At 40.0% G+C, this 14,665-nt stretch overlaps 1 protein-coding gene across 3 annotated transcripts in view; it reads left to right on the top strand.

Annotated features, from left to right (window-relative positions):
- TTC7B (tetratricopeptide repeat domain 7B) overlaps positions 1-14,665 on the top strand; it is a 238,998-nt gene that overhangs the window by 52,183 nt on the left and 172,150 nt on the right. For all 3 annotated transcript variants that reach the window (XM_065871941.1, XM_065871942.1, XM_065871943.1), the window contains one exon: positions 5,842-5,972. In XM_065871941.1, the coding sequence (XP_065728013.1) occupies positions 5,842-5,972 (131 nt within the window). The remainder of the gene's footprint in view (positions 1-5,841; positions 5,973-14,665) is intronic.

A 14,665-nucleotide genomic window follows, 5' to 3' on the forward strand; every position in this document is an offset into this window, starting at 1 on the left:
TGTGGCCTAAGACCTGCACTGTAAATCACATTCTAAGTATCACTAAATGGCATGGCCTGAGGCCCCAGATGTACAAAGACACTCTTATCAGGTAGGATATTCCAAGGGCTTAGAGCTTTTCTCCCAGCTGATCAAAGGCCAGTCCTTTCTTTGGAATGTGCAGAGTTTGAACATCTCAAGCCTGTTTAGTCTTTACTGCATAGACCATAATGGAATTAATTTAGAAATCAATAACAGAAAGATCTTTGGACAATCCCTGAGTGTTTGGAAACTAAATAACACATTTTTAAAGAAGAAATCAAAAGTTAAATTAGAAAGTATTGTGAACTGAATGAAAGTAAAAACACAACATGCCAAAATTTGTATGATACTGCTAAAACAGTACTTGGTGAGAAATTTATCACACAAAGTGCATATATTAGAAAAGGAAAAAGGTCTCAGATGTATACTTTGGCTTCCACCCTAAGAAACTGGAAAAGGAAGAATAAATTAAGTCCAGTGTATGCAGAGGAAAGGAAATAATAAAGATCAGAACAGAAATAAATGAAGTAGAAAAGAGGAAAAAAATAGAGAAAAATCAGTAAAACCAAAGTCAATGAAATCAAAAGATCTCAATGAGAATTTCAACTGTTCAACTGATAAACTGTTAGACTGTTCAGGATGAAAATAGAGGACACAAACAAATCAGGAATGAGAGAGATGTCACCATTAGAGATTCTACAGATACCAAAAGGATCAGGGAGCATTATAAACAGCACTATACCAATACATCTGACAACTCAGAAGAAATGGACAAACTACTTAAAAGATGTAAACTACCAAAGCTCACTTAAGAACAGAGATTATCTGAACAACCGTATATCAAAGAAATGGAATTTATAGTTAAAAAGCTTCCACACAGAAAACTCTAGGTCCAGATGGCTTTACTGGTAAATTCTACCAAACATTTAAGAACAAAATAGTAATTCTACACGAACTCTTCCAGGAAATTGAAGGGAGGAGAATACTTCTCAAGTCATTTGATGAGGTTAAGACTTACCCTAATACCAAAATCAGACAGAGACATTACAAGGAATCTATAGACAAATCTATAGACAAATCATGAACATAGATGAAAAAAATTCCAAGCAAAAATTTAACAAATCAAATCTAAAAGTGTAAAAAAAAGGATAATACATCATGCATGGTCAATAGGGTTTATCTCAGGAAAGGAAGTTTGGTTTAATATTTGAAAATCAGTCGATTTAATTCACCAGATTAAATAAAAGAGAACAATCCATAGACACAGGAAAAGGATTTGAGGAAATCCAACATCCATTTTTGATATAAACTCTTAGCAAAATTGGTGTAGACGGGATCTTCCTCAACCTAATAAAGGTCATCTATGAAAAACTGATAGTTAACATCAAATTTCATGTGAAAGACTAAGTGCTTTCTCCCTTAGGTCAGTAATAAGATAAGGATGTCTGCTCTCACCATTTCTTTTCAGTGTTGTACTGGAGGTTCTTGACAGTGCAATAAGGCAATAAATAGAAATAAAGGCATCCAGATTGGAAAGGGGGAAGTAAAACTGTCTTTATTTGCAAACAACATGATTGTGTAGAACTAACAAGTGAATTTAGCAAGGGTACAGAATATAAGATCACTATTCAAAAATCTATTGTATTTCTATATGTTAGCAATGAACAAAAGGAAATGAAAATTAAAACAATACCACTTACAACAGCATAATAAATATGAAATACTTAAATCTAACAAAAGGTTTGCAAGGCATGCACACTGAAAGCTACAAACCATTGCTGAGAGATGTAAAGAAGACCTACATAAATGAAGACACATACTCTGTGCATAGGTCAGAAGACTTAATACTGATTTTAATAGACATTTCACCAAAGAAGATGTATGGATAACAAATAAGCACATGAAAAGTCAGTATCATTAGTCATTATGGAAATGCAAATCAAAACCACAATGAGATACCACTTCACACCTACTTAGATGGCTATAACAAAACAGTCAGACAGTAACAGGTATTGACAGGAATGTGGAGAAACTGGAATCCTCATAAATTGCTGGTGGGAATGTAAAATGGTAATAGCCACTTTGGAAAACAAGTGTTTTTTAAACAGTTAAAAGTAAATTTGTTATCTGACCCAACAATTCCACTTCTAGGTATTTACCCAAGAGAATTAAAAATACATGTTCACACAAGAAAATTATACATGAATGTTCATAGCAGCATTATTCATAATAGCCAAAAAGGAAGCAACCCAAATGCCCATTACTGGCAAATGGACAGATAAAATGCACTCTATCCATATAGCAGTAGAAAGAAATGGAGTATTGCTGTAACTTGGAGGAACATTGAAAACATTATGCTAAGTGAAAGAAGTTAGACACAAAAGACCAGATATTACATGATTCTATTTTTATGAAGTGTCCAGAAAAGGTAAATCTACAGAGACAGAAAGCAGATTAACAGTTGCCTGAGGCTGGGGCTGAGAATAGAGATTGATTTGGGCAGAAAGGATCATTTGGGGATGATGGAAATGTTCTTAAACTGGATTGTGTTGATGGTTGTACAACTCTATGAGTTTATTTTAAAAATGTTGAATTTTACTTAAAATGAGTGAATTTTATGGCATGTAAATTATCTCTCAGTAGAGCTATTTTTAAAAAATGATATACTGTATACTGATAATCCAGACACATAATATTGGTGAAAGAATAGACCAAAAAAATCAGTGGAACAGAATAGGGATCCCAGAAATAGACCCACTCAACTATAATCAACTGATTTTTGACAAAGGAGCAAAGGCAATTCAATGGGGAAAGGTAGTCTCTTCAACAAATAGTGCTGGAACAAACGAACATCCACATGCCACATGTGTGTGTTATATATATATATATATATATATATATATATATATATATATAGACACAAACCTTATACCTTTCACAAATATCAACTCAAAATGGATTGTAGACCTAAATGTAAAATGCCAAACTATAAAACTTCTGGAAGATACCATAGGAGAAAACCTAGGTGACCTTGGATTTAGCAGTGGCGTTTTAGAGACCACACCAAAAGCACAATCCTTGAAAGAAAAAATTGATAGGTTGGACTTTATTAAAACTAACAACTTTTGTTCTGTGAAAGACACTGTTAAGAGAATGAAAAGTCACAGACTGCAAGAAGATATTTACAAAATAGATATCTGATAAAGGACACGTATCCAAAATATACAAAGAACTCAAAAAGCCAACAGTAAGAAAACAAACAACGGAATCGAAAAAAGGGCAAAAGATCTGACAAGACGTTTCACCAAAGAAGGTATACAGGTGGCAAATAAGCATAAGAAAAGATCAGTGTTGTATGCCATTAGGGAACTGCAAATTAAAACAACAGTGAGACACCCCTATACATACTAGAATGACTAAAATTAAAAAAACTGATAACACCAAGTGTTGGCAAGGATGCTGAGTAGTAGGAACTCTCATTCATTGCTGGCGGGAATGCAAAATAGTACAGCCACTTTGGAAGACAGTTTAGTAGTTCCTTATAAAGCTAAAAATAAGATCTGATAGAAAAACCCAAACAAATTTTTGGCCAACCCAATAATATTTATTCTTACAAAGCTATCTGTAAATAAAATATATTTATTTAGCTATTTCTTACAAACACATTCTCACCATACAATCCACCAGTTCCCCTTCTTGGTATTTACCCAATTGAGTTGAAGTCTATGTCCACACAAAAACCTGCACGTGAATGTTTATAGTAGCTTTCTTCATAATTGCCAAAACTTGTAAGCAACCGTGGTGCCTTTAAATAATGAATAAATGGAATGTTATTTAACGACAAAAGGAAGTTAGCTATCTGCCTACAAAAAGACATGAAGGGACCTTAAAAGCATATTTCTACGTGAACGAAGCCAATCTGAAAAGGCTACATACTAGATGATTGCAATTATATGATATTCTGGACAAAGCAAAACTGTAGAGACAGTAAAAAGATTAGTGGTTGCTACGGGTTCAGGAGGAGGGCTAGAGGGATAGAGCACAATTTTAGGGCAGTGAGTCAATTCTGTACGATGCTGTGATGGTGGATACATGACACCATGCATTTGTTAAAACTCATAGAACTTCACAACCCTAAGAGTGGACCCTCATGTAAACGATGGACTTTAGTTAATAAAAAATAGAGTCAATAAAAATAAAAGAAATCATGATGAAACATTTAAAAAGCGCAACCTCAATAAAGCTGTTAAACAATAACAAAATCTGTGGCCGATCCGCACCTTCTGTGACAACGTGGTCACCTCTGAGCTCCCTGGCACACTGTCCTCAGCTGTGGGCTCCCTGTGGATGGAAGTGGTTTCTCCTTCCCATGCAGTATGACCACCTCCTGTCACTTTCTACAGCCTGGAGGGACTGTCACAGTTTGATAAGAGCACCTTGGAGGAGGCCATTCTCAGAGTGATGCACGGGAGGCTCTGGGTCACTTGCTGGCGTTTGGTGTGTCTGGTCCCCTCTGCGGTGGTGTCTGCTCTGAAAGCCAGCAGCTCACTTGACAGGTGTTGCTTGGGAGGCCCCAGACCTGGGTTCTCATTCCTGCTGTGCTGTTAACTGCCTGTCATGTTTTGGGCAAGTCGCTTACTTTACCATGATGGCTCTCAGCTTCTTCGTCTATAAAATGAGTGGGTTTCCCAGGGACCTCTCTGGCCCCTTCCAGCTGCAGAGCCGGACTGTGTCCGCATTGAAGCTTCTCGCGCCCTCGTGCGTGGAGTGAACGTGTGCAGTGTGTGTTTCCCGGTACCCCAGGGCACTTGACACAGCAGAAACCCTCCCCGCGGGGCTCCCTCTCTGCCTCCAATTGCAGGCGGGGACGTGGAGCCCGACGTGCCCCAGGCTGGTTGCCCAGAGCAGGGGCTGAGGTTGGTGCTGGGTTTATGCAACAGCTGCTCCTCTCAGCATTGTTATTTCTCAGTCTTTCATGCTTTCATATCCCGTCCCAGCCCTGAACTCTCTCTTGGCAAAGAGTAACCCCTCCATCTCCCAAGAAGTTCCCACACAGCAATGTTCTGGGTGTTTTCTTGGCCTGGAACTGAGAGGTGGCTTGGGGTGTTGTCATTACTACAGAACTCTAGGGCTGAGAGTTGGAAGATTTTCCTGGTAACTGAGGCTCCTGAGAGCATTTAGAAATGTTTTGTGTTCAATCGGTTAAGTGTACATCATGGGACAGAAGATACTCTGTACCTGGTATTGTGCTGTGAGCCTACCTGTACTTACTTTACAAAATTCTTTAAGGACCTTGAGACATACTTGAATGAGAAGCTCTGTTAGATCTGAATGGAATCATGGTGAAGTACCCGATCAAATTCTCAACCTGGATATCAAAGTCAAATGGTGCTTTCTGTATATTTAGGGGCCTCCTTCATCTGAAACTTATGGATATTCTTTTTGGTACTCCGTTTTGATGTTCCATTTTGTCCTTAGAGAGGGCAGAGTATCTGCTTCTCTAATATTATCTGGCCCTCTAGAGCAATATTAAAAAATTAAGCCCCATGGGGCTTCCCTGGTGGCGCAATGGTTGAGAGTCTGCCTGCCGATGCAGGGGACACGGGTTTGTGCCCCGGTCCGGGAAGATCCCACATGCTGCGGAGCGGCTGGGCCCGTGATTCATGGCCGCTGAGCCTGTGCGTCTGGAGCCTGTGCTCTGCAGTGGGGAGAGGCCACAGCAGTGAGAGGCCCGCGTACTGCAAAAAAAAAAAAAAAAAAAAAAATTAAGCCCCATGAAAAACAACTTACCCAGTTTTTGTATGTTGATTTTTTTTTTAGGACTTTGTTTAGAGAAGTTGCCTATTTCTTCTTCTACCAGTAATCTCCTTGTGGATCGGGAACAGGATGTCATCACGTGTTATGAGAAGGCAGGGGACATTGCACTCCTGTACCTCCAAGAGATAGAAAGGGTAAGTGAGGACCATGTGTTCGTTCAGTTGATAATTTTTTAAAATTTCAAATCAGATCTCACAGAACTGTGGTCAGCCTCTGGAAGCCTTCGGCTTGTCTGTCTCTGGGTGCAAAGCTTTGCTTCTGTTCTTTAATGCTATGGAGAATATGGTGGTAAATGTGGCACCTTGTGAAAATAGATGGGTCAATGTTTGGGAAGCATTTTAACATCCTCTAAGCAGAAATGACACTATGCATCTATTTATACCCTCAGTGCCCCGAAGCTGGCTACTCATTCCTGTTCTCATAGGCAAAACAGGTTGAGCTTCCTTTGTACTTGCGTTGATTATGTACCAACATAGGGTACATCTGGAGTTTGGGAGGCTTTACTTCAATGGTCATGCCAAAGGGCTGCTGGGGACTCTCAACCAACCTGCTTGGAGCAGGCTGTGTGTTCTTGAGACCATCTGGGATGGTTTTCTCCCAGCAGTCAGTGGTTTGCCTCTGCTGTGGGGAATGAAACCAGAAGCTGATCAGAGGGCCATCTGAGGAGAGAACGAGTGAGCAAGGGACCCTGAGCTCACACCCTCAGACAGAGGACGTTGAAGGCTGGATGAGGCTGGGGAGCTTGGGCAACTTGTCTGTTTAGAAGGATCGCTGTCTTTGGCTCTTCTCTTCACTAAGTTACCTCCTTCACTTCTCAGCGTTAATTTTCCTATCTGTAAAAGGAGCATAGTAATGGTTCCTACTTCATGGAGTTCTTGTGGGCATTGTAAAAGGTCGTTTAAATAAAGGCATTTAGCCCAGATTCAGAAACAAATTGGATTCTTAGTAATTGACACTTATTTTTACTAAAAACAATAGCTCCTAGTCAAGTCCGCCCCTTGCAGAGCTTCCTGGTGTTCTAACCAAGGCTCCATCCTGATATTTCCCCTTTCGGACCCAGAGGTGCATCCTGTGAGATTGTTTGAAATGAGTAGAAGTTCTGTGAGACTTTTTGAAAATCGTCAGAATCTTGTTTCCCATCAACATATGGGTTCTCTGTTTCCTTAAGGATTAGAATAGAGAGGGACTACCAAAGTCTTGATAGTTTTTGTTATTTTATAAGTGTACAGATTGGAAGTAGTTTCTTTCATAGAAATCTTTTTGTAGTGTGTTGATGTGGGTGGCAAGGATCAGAATTACCTTTCAAGAGCAGGGAGAGTAGGGTGAGAGCCACAGAGAAGAGGGGGAGAGGATGATGGGAGTGGTGTCTGGCCTGGCCCATACCAGAATGGATTATACATCATGGTTCGCGATATCCAGGAATTCAGGAATATATTTGGCTGTCTTGCCAAAATGTTGTTCTATGAGAAAGGAATTATTTGTTATTCAGAACTGATGGTACGATCTTTAGAGAAATGATCATGCAGCTTGATTTTAAAATCTGCATGATTTTCTTTGTCTACCTCCCTGATGGCCAGTGCTGGGCCGCTGAGAAGTCTGCTTATGCCAGCTAAGCTGTTCTTGTGGACCCCACAGTCCTTGCCACTTAGAGGACCTTATTTTGCATTTTACTCTCTGTTGTCACGCTGGGGCCGCCTTCTCCTGGCTGGGAGAAAGGAGGTTCATCTGTTATGTGTGTCTTTAATGATGCGGGAATTGGCAGATCTGGATGTACTTCCTGTTGTGTTCCTTTATAACCACCTATTCACCACTGGGTTCTTTAGCCAGACCAGAAAGGAGACTCTCATAATCATAGGATTTAAAATAAATATTCTTCGTGGTTTTGAGGAAACAGTGATCATAGGATGTTAGATTTTGAGAAAAAAATGGAGGCCCAGAAAGGGAGACCCCCAAGGACACACAGGAAGTTAGGGCCAAAGCTAAGATTAGAACTCGGCTCTTCTGACACCTAGTTCAGCATCACTTACTTCATTATCCCAGGCCGCTGCCAATAAATGTGGAACCCCGTAGTTTCTTACACCCTTATATATAGAAAGTGCTCAATAAGTATTTGACCAAGCAAGCCATAGCTCTCAGTAGTGTGGGGAAGCAGCCCCACTCAGTGTATGGTTCAATTTCAAGGTATATATTAGATGACTTTCACATTTCTGGCTCTGATTTTCCAGTCTGAGTTTTCCTTCATGGGGAACCACTTTGGGTCTCCCCAGATCCAGTAAGCTGGGCTATTAGCAATGAGAGAGATTGAATGAATGAAACATCTGTTTTGACTGTAGTAGATGCTCAATAAATTATCTGTGACTAATTAGAAGTCTAGGGGAAAAATGACCTTCCTTAAGTGACCACTGGGCTTGGTGGAAGTTCAGCGGTTTTTATGAGACAAGACAATGGTGCCATGCAGAGGAAGGTACCTGTTTGGCCTTTTGTTTCTTCCTTTAACTTAAGTGACTTTTAAGAATTATGCTAAATTGAAAACAAGTGTTAGGAAAATAAAATCTGAAGGAAGCAAAAGACTGGGGCAAGCTTAGGTAAATAGTGCTTTGCTTTTCTGGGTAGGTAGCCCTTTAAGTAGAAAACCCCACACACTCTGTTCCTGTGTTTGTTCTGCTGGGCAAAGACAGTCTTTCAGTGGTTTCTCCCCTCATTTCCCAGCCATTCTAAAGCGAAGAAACTTGTGTTTGCCGGAAGCTTTTGGCATTTTATTTATGTGTTGCCTCTTAATGTCATTCACTAGCAAGGATAAAATTTGAGGAGAACTTTTGAGCACAGTTTGGACTATTGTGGAAAATGCTTTTTCATAGTCTGGAACCATCGACTTGTTTCTGATGCTGCCTCATTCCTCTTCTAGTTTCTCTAAGAGTGGGTATGTTTAGCAACGTTAGTGTTGTTTGTTTCCTGAAGGGCGGGGGCTCTTCAGAAAGGGGGCTGACCTTGGCTTCCCCTCCAGGCAGCTAAGTTAAGTTGGGAGAGGCAGCAGGGCCCAGGGGTTAAGTGACGCCGGCATTGGGATCCTGGCCTTGCCACCTCTTAGCTGTGGAACATCAGGCAAGTTACTCAACCTCTCTGTGCTGCCTCCGAACCTCAGCTGTAAAATAGCAATAATGATTGCTGTAAGGCTGATGTGAGCATAAATTGGGTCAACTCACGTTGTTCCCAGTACATGTTTAGCACACATTAAATGTTCGTTTTATTGTCATTATCTGTTCCTATGTCACCTGGCAGTGGAATCTTTCCTAACCTTTGAAGATTTCAGATATTTAGATGAAAATATGGAGTATTTTAGACATGCTGTTTTATTAAAAGTGTTAAATAATTTTAAAGAGATATTTATGGAGTAATTTTTTCAGGAGAATTTGGTTTTCCATTTCTTGCCTGGAAGCTAATGGAACACCATCTTGCCTAGAGTCCCCATATCATATCTGGGTTCTGAATCTCTGTTCACCCCGGCTGTTTGACCTTGGTCCAATCGTTTATATCTGTGTGCTTCAGCTTTCCATTTTCACGGCGGGATTAATACTGCCTGACTTGTCTGGGGAAGAAAACCAGTGAGCCACCAGTGTTCTCCACCCAGTATGATAGGAGCGTTCCATGTACTGTTCTCCCTCCTTGTTCCAAACAGGGAGGCAGGGCCAAAGGAAATTTGAACACCTGAAAGCCGTGTGCACTGAATATTTGTTTAGTGTTGTCCTTGTTACATTAGGGTCACAGAGACATCTGCTAATAATTTTCTCTGATAGTTTGTTCTCTGAAGGGGAATGAAAAATACCTCCAAACTTATGCATATAGAATAATTTAATCAAGTAAACCAAATTAGAATAGATGGACATGACATAGGTTGACCTTGATTAGTTTATCTTTGGATGGTGGCATTACACCAACAGTAAATAAAGTTATCTGCCCCACAAGAAGCTTCTAAAGGTGCAACGATAGGAATAAAGATGACTTCACCCTCGAATATCATAATATGAGCCCTGCTTTTGGCAGATGAAATCATCCTGTCTCTGTCCTTTGCATGCATCAGCCAGTCAGCTGGGAGTGGCTTTCTTGAGCAGAAGCCATGCCAGGGTGGAACCTTACCTTCTGCTGACAGTTCATTCCTTTACACCCTATTTTAGAAAAGAAGTTAATGCTAAATTATGGGACACCCATAGATTTTTTTATGGGCTGTTTCAGCGTTGAAGTGTTAAGAAACAGCTGGTGCCCAAATGTTGCAGGGCCCAGCCTAGACTTCATCTGTTCATCAAGAGCTGTTCACTGGTCATCGTGGTCAGTCCTTGAGTGGATTCTGTCCTCCCCACAGGAAGAACTCGCAGTGACACAGCTGAGACGTTGGATTCACAACTGGATTAGATTAAGGTTACTGTGTGTCTTGAACTCAAACAAGATGTCCTAAGAAAAGTACTCAGGGCTACTGACACGGAAGGCAGGGTGTGACTCTGGAGGTCCATGTGGCTGTGCTTTAGGGTCTAAAACATGAGATCATGAAAAAAAGATGGATTCTCCCTTCTCTTCTCCTTCCCAATCCCCGCCTTTTCACTTAAGCTGAAGCAGCAGGTTATAGGTCATGGCTTAACGTAGTACTTCCTTAAAGAAATGTCAAGAAACTGACTGGCCAGTATGTTGCTCCGACTTTGAGGCTGCCATCTGACTGGCTGGGAAAGGAGGCTACAGCACACTTAAAGCTGAGTTAGAAAAGCCTGGAAACCAGAAAAGAACAGTAGCTTATTTTAATTTTTGTATGTTCTTGGTCAGTCTTTGCCCTCATAATTTTATAGCATTAAAGGGGTCTATATCTGTCTTTTTGCACTCAAAATTACATCAAAACTTCAAAGTGTTGTCATGGTTATGTAATATTTTACCAAGTGGATAGCCTCTATGATATAATTCACTTATAGTTGGGTATATATAGCCTGTTTTTATACTGCTCTGGTGCCAGCTTCCTTCAGGTAGCTTTTCCCTTGTTTTGCTTTGTTTCCTAAGGGCAAATTCCCAGAAGTTGGGTCATTTTTAACATTCTCGTTACTATATATTGTATCCAATTGCTTCCTACAACTCATACTAACATCTTATACCTTTGGCCGTACAGGAGAGTAGTGGTTGCTTTGCAATCTTGATGGGGTTGCATTTGTTTCTAAGTTACTTTGCTGATTTGCTAGGTGAAAACAGTACTTTGCCAATTTGGCCTGCATTTCTTTGACTATCAGTCAGGTTGAAATTTTTTCCATCTATTTGCTTACTAGCTATATTTCTTTTCTTTTTTTTAAATCACAGCATTATTGAGATATAAGTCACGTACCATAGAATTTACCCATTTAAAGTATTCGATTCAGTGGTTTTTAATATAATCACGGAGTTGTGCAACCATCACCAATACTTAATTTCAAAACATTTTCATCACCCCCAAAGGAAACCCTGTACGCGTTAGCAGTCACTCCCCATTTACCTCCAATTTCTCCAGTCTCTATAGATGTGTATATTCTAGACATTTCCTATAAATCAAGCCATACAACATGTGGTCTTTTATGACTGGCTTCTTTGGCTTAGCATAATGTTCTCATGTTGCAGCATGTATTGGTACTTCATTTCTTTTTATTGCCAAATAATAGGCCATTGTATGGAGATACGACATTATGTTTATCCATTCATCATTTTATCGTTTGTTATTTGGGTTGTTTCTACTTTGGGCTATTATAATAATGCTGCTATAACTTTTTGTATATAAGATTTCATGTGGTCAAATGTTTTCATTTTTCTTGAGTATATTCCTGGGAGTGGAATTGCTGGGTCATATGATAACTTTATGTTTAACCTTGTTATATTTCTTTTTTGTTTGTTTATACTTTCTCTCTGGTTTTAGGATGTAGTATTATTCTTATCATTTGAATAAAGCTTTTATACCATAAACATGTTAACCCATTATTATGTTTGCTCTGAATGATTTCCCACTCAGTACTTTTCCATTTCTAAATTGTTCATACATTTTAAATCTATTATATATATCAGTTGAATCTGATTATCTTTTTATTACATTTATTTCATTGTTTTAAAGCTGAAATACTGGGATAAATCTTCTCTAGGATATAAAAAGTTTTCAACCATTTTCCATTTAAAAAAAAAAACTTTTAATTTTCAAATCTTGTTCGAGAGATTTATTTTGGTGTATGATATTAGATATGACTCTAATGTTTTCCTCAAACTTCAGTACCACTTTAAGATGATCTTATCTTTCTTTTTTCATATTTTCTGTTATGTATTTTAAGTCATTTAATAAAATTTTAGACACAACAGTAATTTCTGAACTTTCCTATTTTGTTCTGCTAATCTTATATTGCACCAGTGTGACAATGTTTAATAAGTGCTTCTTTATGATATGTTTTAACATCTGAAGGGATTAGTAACTACTTATATTTCAGAATACGCTTTGTCCTTTTCTGTTGGTATTTCTAGATGCATTTTAGAATAATTGGGATTTGGTCAAATTTTTATTAACGCTATACATTGGTTTGGAGAATTATATTTAGTCTTTACTCACCTGTGACCATGATACCTCTTTCCATTTTGCAAGATTTTTGTTTTACAGACTTCAGTAGATGGATTGTATTCCCAGATCTTTTCTATTTGTATTGCTTCGCGTATAGGATCATTTTCTTCATTGTATTTTCACATATAGCAATGCTTTGGCTTTTAAAATTCAATTACAAAAATATTTAATGAGTGGCTTCTTTGTTCTGCATACTGTGCTTGACACCAGGGGCACCAGAAGAAATAAGCCACAGAGCATGTCCTCAGGAAACTTACTGTTTTCTGAGGACACAGGTCCATAAACAGCACGTGGGCTGCTTTGGTGGGGAACGCTCAGAGAATTCTGCAAGCCCAGGGAAGGGTCTTGGACCCGTGCGGAAGTTGAGGGATGGCTCCTGGAAGAGATGACACCTGAGCTGAACCTTGAAGGCTGACAAGGATAGGAATACAGGGTTATCAGCCACAATACTGAACTCCTCCATAAAAATAGAGTTGATTCTTTTCATTTTTCTAAGGATATGAACATATGGCAAAGGAATGATTTTTGTCATTATTCTTTCTTCCTTTCTAGTGTTTTCCACTTTATCTCTCTTTCATGCCCTATCTCCAGACTTTTCTAAAACAATGTTATTATAAAGGTGGTGGAAAGTATCCTTATTTTGTTCCTACTTGCAGGTGATACTTTAATATATCTCCAGTAAGGGTTATAGTGTTTACATGCTCATTGAGTTTCTCATTTGCAGTTCATAACAATTATGTAGGTATATATTATTATCCCCATTAATCAGATGAAAACAGTGAAGATCTGAGAGATCAAAGGAGTTGTCCTAAGTCCACAGGTGGTGAGGAATGTCAGAACCAGACCTTGAACCTGGGCCTTTTGACCTAAAATCTTTGGCCCCAGCCCACTTTCTGTCATGCTTCCTCAGGTGTTGGGCTTTTGCCCAAGCAGGCTGTACTTGTTAAGGATGCTTGTTGGCAGTCCTCTCACAGGGAAGTGTTTATCCACAGAAAAAGTGGTGGCTTCAACACTGCCAAACAATGCTCCTGCCCAGGCCCATGTGTTAGAGGCTCTTTGTGAGGAAGGGATTAAATCCAAGATACTTAGACTTCAGGGCAAACTCTGAGCTAAGCTATTCCCTCTCTCATCCACCTTGCATTTTTCCCATCCTGACTCATCCTGGCAGCCCTGACCTTGTCTTTTGGACTTTGTTCTGCAAGCAAATGCAGACTAATAGGACAAAGGGAGAGGAGTCAGACTGCAGAGTCAGGTAGACCTGAGTTTCAACACTCGTTAGCCATGTGATGTGGGCAACTTGCTCAGTGGAGCAAAGTCTCAGTTTCCCCTTCAGTAAAGAGAGGGTAATAGTGTGCGTCTCAGTGGGTTTTTGTGGGAGAATAAATGAGGTAGTCTTTGTACCTACATAGTGCCTAATGCAGAATAGGTTATTTTCTTATTGCTTTTTTCCCTGCATTTCTTATTGGCCCTGCAAATTTATTCATTCATTCATTTACTATGTGTTTTATTCATTTACTACATTTACTATGTATATTGAATGCTTACCCTGTCCCAGACACTGCAGTAGACACTGGATATATTAGTAAATGGAATAGACATGGCCCCTGACTTTGCAGGAGGTGCAGCACCACGGAGGGAGACAGCCAATAATCAAGTAAAAAATACATTAATAGGGCTTCCCTGGTGGCGCAGTGGTTGGGAGTCCGCCTGCCGATGCAGGGGATGCGGGTTCGTGCCCCGGTCCGGGAGGATCCCACATGCCACGGAGTGGCTGGGCCCGTGGGCCATGGCCGCTGAGCCTGCACGTCCGGAGCCTGTGCTCCGCAACGGGAGAGGCCACAACAGTGAGAGGCCCGCATACCACCAAAAAAAAAAAAAAAAAAAGATTAATAAATGCATTGAAGGAATAGAATAGGATGCTGTGGGAGGGAATAATAGAGGCAGGCCTGCTTTATGTTAGTGCTCAGGGAAGGCCCTTCTGAGAAATGACAATCAAGCTGATACATGAGAGGTGAGAAAGAGCGTAAGAGTAACATGATCCAGACTGTGTTTTTTTTTTTTTTTTTTTTTTTTTTTTTTTTTTTTGTGGTACACGGGCCTCTCACTGTCGTGGCCTCTCCCGTTGCGGAGCACAGGCTCCGGACGCGCAGGCTCAGCGGCCATGGCTCACGGGCCCAGCCGCTCCATGACATGTGGGATCTTCCTGGACTGGGGCACGAACCCGTGTCC

This window comes from Phocoena phocoena, chromosome 2 (assembly GCF_963924675.1).
Source record: "Phocoena phocoena chromosome 2, mPhoPho1.1, whole genome shotgun sequence".
NCBI classification, from domain to species: Eukaryota; Metazoa; Chordata; class Mammalia; order Artiodactyla; family Phocoenidae; genus Phocoena; species Phocoena phocoena.